The 6,132-nt window shown below is 37.0% G+C and overlaps 1 protein-coding gene across 1 annotated transcript in view; it reads left to right on the top strand.

The window, feature by feature from the left end:
• Positions 1-3,617, top strand: part of LOC107099581 (cytochrome P450 2J2-like) — a 9,926-nt gene extending 6,309 nt beyond the window's left edge. The window contains exons 4-5 of the mRNA XM_015397768.1: positions 1,072-1,213; positions 3,115-3,617. Of these exons, the coding sequence (XP_015253254.1) occupies positions 1,072-1,213; positions 3,115-3,290 (318 nt within the window). The 3' untranslated portion in view covers positions 3,291-3,617. The remainder of the gene's footprint in view (positions 1-1,071; positions 1,214-3,114) is intronic.
• The last annotated feature ends 2,515 nt before the right edge of the window (positions 3,618-6,132 follow it).

Genomic DNA, 6,132 nt, shown 5'->3' with positions numbered 1-6,132 from the left:
GAGGAAACTATTCCCATGGGGTTTTAGCAGTTGGCGCAGGTTGTTAGCAATATTAGCATCAGTGCAGAAGATGCACTCTCACTGGAAAAGATCAAAATCTAGATAAGTCATTTTTTCTTGAATTTAGAAGGTAAGGCAGACACTTTGCCAGTGGAACAAGATAATTTACATTTAGAATAAGAAAAAAACAATTTTATTGTCTTGTTTCAAGTGTATGTTATCTAATTACCTTATTTTAAGAGTAAAGGTCCTCATTGCATTGGTAAATACACTTAATTTAAGACATTTTAACTTATTTATACGTCATTTTTGCAGTGCTGTGACCTGCATGAATAAATCTTCTATCGCTATTTGTTGGTCTGTCTAATATCGGTTGGGAAAATTATAGATATGGTATTGATATAAAGTGTTTATGAGGTAGTAAATTATTTGCATTTCTCATGATTATTACTGAGCAGGCCCTGATCCAAAACTATAAACCGGTCCTAACAGATTTATTTATTTTGGGTTGTTTGGTGATTTTTTAACTGCAGCAGCATTAACTCTGCCTGCTTAAATCAATTCTATATGATTCACCCACAGTTTTATCCAATCAACCATAATAATCTATCCACAGTATTTCTACTGTATAATCTAAATGCATTTTTTAAAGAACTTCACTGTATATAAGGAAACACACCTAATAAATAAGAACATTTCTCTTTTTTTTTTTCTTTTTTTTTTTATAAAACACGCTTGTGGAAAGAGGCTGCGTTGTTTCTAATTTGGTCAGGATGCATGAGGTGCATCCACTGCAGCACCTAGAGGTCCAGGCTGGAGGTTAACGACCATGATGGGACAAACATCCTGCTGTGAAATGCCGAAATGCTCAAGAAAGTTTTTGAAGTTAATATTTTGAGCTCCAATATAAACTTGGGTTAACAAAATATGAATGTCACGGATAGGGACCCATTTTGAAATGTTTTGTCCAGGCTAAAAGATGTCTGCTGGCCTGCTTATGTGTATCTGTGCTCATGAACACAGATCAAGTTAGAGTGAAAGCCATTTATTTTCTGTTTGTCTTGTTTTTAGGGAACCATGGTTTTGGCTGCACTGAACTCTGTCCTCCACGATGAGTCGCAATGGGAGACCCCACATTCCTTTAATCCTCAACACTTTCTGGATCAGGATGGTAAATTTAGGAAGAGGGACGCCTTCCTGCCTTTTTCTACAGGTCAGTCTCATTTTCAGGTTCCTTTAAAAGTTTGCATGTTTGCTTGCATTCAGTTGGACTCTTAAAGGAGAAGTCCAGGCAGCAAGGAATAATTAGTGGATCATTATTTATACCTAAAACTAATACATTTGCAGTGTTTTAATTAATTTAGCGTTAATCAGTGAAATCATTTTTGTTGCGACCACTGATTCTGGGAGCGTCCATTTTGCCTAAATATAGTAGCCCCTCCCTGCTGCCATCTTCCGGCAGTAACGTCACAGTGCGGTAAGCCTAGCGCCATTCTCCCCGCTTTACAAGCAAAATCAATGGGAACTACTAGACCAGGGGTCACCAACATGGTGCCCGGGGGCACCAAGGGGCCCTCAAGGACCACAAGGAGTGCCCTTAGAGTCTTCTGAAAATAGAACAACTCAACAGTGAGCTACATTTGAAATTCCATTGTATTCTGTTGCTCCTCTTTTTTTAATCAGTTATAGATCATTTCATCATTTAATCATATATGGCATTTAAGCATTTATAGAGATTTCAAAATGAAAATGTCTAAAAGAAAATTAGAAATTTAAAGAAACGATAAAGATATGTTTATAATGTATGAAGTTTAGGTGAACGTTGACCCTTGCAATTCATAGGTCAGTATTGGTATCCCTTCCTGTGACTCAGTGCCCCTGAATTAGCCCTCAACTGTTAAAAGGTTGGTGACCACTGTACTAGACACATCTGCAATCAACATCAATTATTGAAGATTTCCAGAGGACTTCACCATTGAAATTCACCAGAGCTATAGTGAAGTATAGTTGAATTAACATAAAACACCAACACTGGAAATTTAACACATTTGATTTTACTGTGTGCTAAATTTAATTGTAAAAGCATGTTATATGATTAGGCTTTGAGCAAAGTAAGACCTAAGCTGGTATACTGATCATTTTTGAAATGACAAAAAAAGATAGATTTTTTTTTCTCCTAATTATAGCTACTTATATACAGAAATTATAAAAAGAGAGAAGGAGACTTTAGGTGTTGGAAAGAAAACACCAGCAAGCCTGAAATAGTGCAACAAAGTGATTTTTTAACAGAACAAAAATTAACAATCAAAACAGTTAAATTCTCAAAATGTAAAATAAAGTATAATAACTATGTTAAAGGAAGCTTATATTTAGTCAAAGTTTTAGCACATTAGGGTTAGCATTTTTGAGGATTATGTGTGGCTGCAATTGTCACCTGAAGCAGTTTGTGTCAGGCTTTTTTTTCAGTATACAATAAGATATTTGCTTTTTCTATCTAATTTCTAATTTATAGAATGTAATTAAAATATATATATATATATATATATAAACTAAAGACTAAACTAAAAACAAAACTTAAGAGCTACAGTTAAAACTGTTTTTATTTTAAGCCATTTTTTTATAATTAAAAAACTGTGTAGAAAGTACTAATAAAGTTAAACACTGACATAAATCTAAATTTAAAATGTAAAAAAAAAAAAACTCCAACTACTTTTTCAGGTAAAAAGGTTATGCTAAATTTGTAATGATTGTTGACCAATCCTTCAATGAAGCATAGATGGTAGCAATATTTTATGTAACTGCGCTCTTTTCTTGAAGACATTAAACATTTTATTTTTAAGTCTGAATATTTGAACTTTTATCAGCAAATTATGTTTTTGTGACTTTTTAATCACAATTCTTAAATTTAGCTTTTTTAATTTGATTTTTGAAATTGTGACTTTGAGGATATATTTTGCAGATAATCCTCAAAATTGATCTTTTTATGCTCAAGTGAACCTGATTCTGTTTTGAAATAGAAATGTTCATACAGGCCTCCTAATGGCTACTACCATCTTTCTTTACAAAGTATCATTGTAGCAAAATATAACAGTATGTTGAATGGTGTACTTTTAGGTAAGCGAGTGTGTCTCGGAGAGCAGCTAGCCAGGATGGAGTTGTTCCTCTTCTTCACCTGCCTCCTTCAGAGGTTTAAGCTGTCGTATCCTGCAGGAGAGCAGCCCAGTCTGGAGTTCACGATGGGAGGAACACGCGCACCCAAACCTTACCGACTCTGTGTCGTACCACGTTAAAGGCTGGTTTATGCTCAGCAACCAGGTCATCTGCTTGTGTGTCGCAGTTTACGCTGATATGCACCCCTCCATTCTGCAGACATTCTGGTGAAGACATTCTCCAAAATTGTAGGTGACCGCAGACAGGAGGCCTCTGATTGGTCAAATCTACATCCGCTGTACACTATGCGGATTTCCTGTTTGTTACCTTAATGGCTGACCGCCTTTGTGGAAAACGACTCGTGAAGTTAGACCAGCTAGAAGAGCGAGGTGCTAGGTACCTTTTTTCTAACTCTTTTTCGCCCTCATGTCCCTCCGTTGTTGCACAAACTCGCCCCTACTTCCTCACTGCCTCGGTCGTATCTAGACCCACAGCTAGTTGGTGATTGCCCCTGTTGCATTGTGGCGTGGAATAACATGGCGCAGACCACGCTTTAATATTGGGCATAAATCAGAAATATTTGCGTCATACCTGTGACAAGCTAACTGCGACACACTGCCGTATAACCAACCTTTAGGCCATAGAAAATAAATATCACATGCAAACTTGGTGTGAGGGATGAGTTAATGAGTCGATGCAATCAACTGGTTTTCCTTAGATTGAAAACTTTGAATCCATCTGACTGTATGATCTGGTTGAATCGTCTCTATAAAGATGAGACGACGTGGTGTGAATTGGGGCTGTATGATAAACTGAATTTAATTCTGTTGAATAGAAAATGAGTACAAATCAATTACATTATTCTGTAATAGTTGCCTTATTGTAATTCTTACCTTTTTTAATGCAATGATTACTGGGAGGCTGGTGAAAATTAGCCTGTTTTTGGACAGAAAATAAAATTTGCCTAACTTTACAGAAGAAGAAGTGTATTTAGGACAGTTAAAGTAATATACGTTAATTTGAATGTTTTTTTTTATCTTATACTTTTTCTTTGATTTTATGCTGATTATGTTGTATGTTACCTACTGAGTTGACATGATATGAGCTTTCATTATGTTCTGCAACAATAAATAATCTTGAATTCCTCCTTAAGCTTCCATTTATTTATCATGTTGAAGTAAGAATTTATTATAATTTTTTTTTTTAAACATGTTTTTTATTACTGCAAAATGAATGTGCTCAGTTAGTAGCTAATTTAGATTTGTCTGGTGTCTTTAATGCAGCTCCTTCTGACACTTGTGTTAAACCTGTTTTCATGTTGTGTTGGGATGGTACGTTGTGATGATATTTTGATTACTGTAAAGATGGGGTTTTATCTATTTATGTATTTTATTTTATTTTTTATTTCTTTTTTTTTAATGAGTTTTTTCCTCTCAAAGAGTTGGTTAAATATGATCATTATTGTGGATACTACAGTGGCTGCTGTCTCAGTCCTGGTGGCTGCTGGGCCAAGGCCTGCTGGCACTGTGGGGTCCCCACTAGGGGGCAGTCCGGCTTCGGGCCTCAGGCCCCTGGGTCTCATGCAGGGTTTTTTTATGCTTACTTTGGTTGTCTGTAGTCTCCTTTTTGCTGTTATGTTCTCTGCTCCTCTCATCTCATACAGGTATGGAAGTAGACTTGTAGGAGTTACTGCATATCTTCTGTGTTTATTTTTGCTGTTTTGTTTTTTTCCTCTTCATGCACTCTTTCCTGTATCTATCTCTCTCTCCCCTTAGTTCTTAACCAAAGTCCAAAAACATGACTGTTAGGTTAATTGGCTTCTCTAAATTCTACTTAGGTGTGTGTGTGTGTGTGAATGGTAGTTTGTCCTGTTTGTCTCTGTGTTGCCCTGTGATGTACTGGCAACCTGTCCAGGGTGCCTCGCCTCTCGCCTATAAACAGTTGGAGCTAGACACCAGCTGATGTGGATTTATTCTGTATTTTCTTTTGAAGATATAGAATTGTTCAGAGGTTAACACACTCTTATTTTTTCTAAATGCTCTTTTTGTATCATAAAGCAAAGTCAAATAATACATTCAAGGGACGGCAAATAAATGTACTTTATTTACATGTGCATATGTGCATACGAGTTTTTCCCACCAGACGTATACCAAAAACCAATCAAACCTATACTAGGTGATCACAATGGTAAATTAAAAGAATGCCAAGAACAAAAACACTGTAAAAACACTTTATCAAACGTACAGGTTTACTTTTTGCACTTTTATATTGCCCTTCTGAGGCTTTGTAAAGGAAAATTAGAGATTTGCATGATCCAATATGGTGTCACAACCCTAAAAAAATAATATAATAAATAGTAAAATAATAATGGAGAAGCTATTTCAATCTGAAAAACTCACATGAAGAGAAAAGACAATTAGGAGAAATTTATTGATACAATTACTCCCAGACCTCGGCAGGAAACCAAGCGCTTAATTTTGATAAATATGCATGGATAGGAGTAAAGAACAAGGCTGTTTCCCCCCCAGGGATGAAACAGGTGGTGGAGTGGAGATAGATGAAGTTGGTCAGTCTGTAGACTGCTGGTTAGTGAGATTGTATGCAGAGCTTTAAGGGGAGATCCAGTGGACTGGGTGAGCTGATACTAGAGCTTCACTCAGGGACCTGGAAGATGGAAGTCCAGTTGGATAACACAGGTTAAGAAAACCTGTCCATGATGAGCAAGCATGAAGCGACAGTAGAGAGGAAAAATTCCCCGTTGGGAAGAAACCTCTGGCAGAACCAGGCTCAACATGGCGGTCTTCTGCCGGACCAGTTAAGATGAGACAGGGAACGCAGTAAGAGTCTAGGAGGAATGACGCTCTGATGAAGCTTTAGCTACGATGGTGGAGGAGGGGCTGGAGGTGGGTTGAAACGGTGTCATTTGAATGAAGTCACACAGCGCATCCGCCGAATGCGCACAGAAGCAGACAAATGCGGATC

Source organism: Cyprinodon variegatus, unplaced genomic scaffold (genome assembly GCF_000732505.1).
Source record: "Cyprinodon variegatus isolate N-32 unplaced genomic scaffold, C_variegatus-1.0 Scaffold886, whole genome shotgun sequence".
NCBI lineage: Eukaryota > Metazoa > Chordata > Actinopteri > Cyprinodontiformes > Cyprinodontidae > Cyprinodon > Cyprinodon variegatus.
Note: the sequence above shows the minus strand (reverse complement) of the source record. Positions and strands in the feature narration are given on the sequence as shown.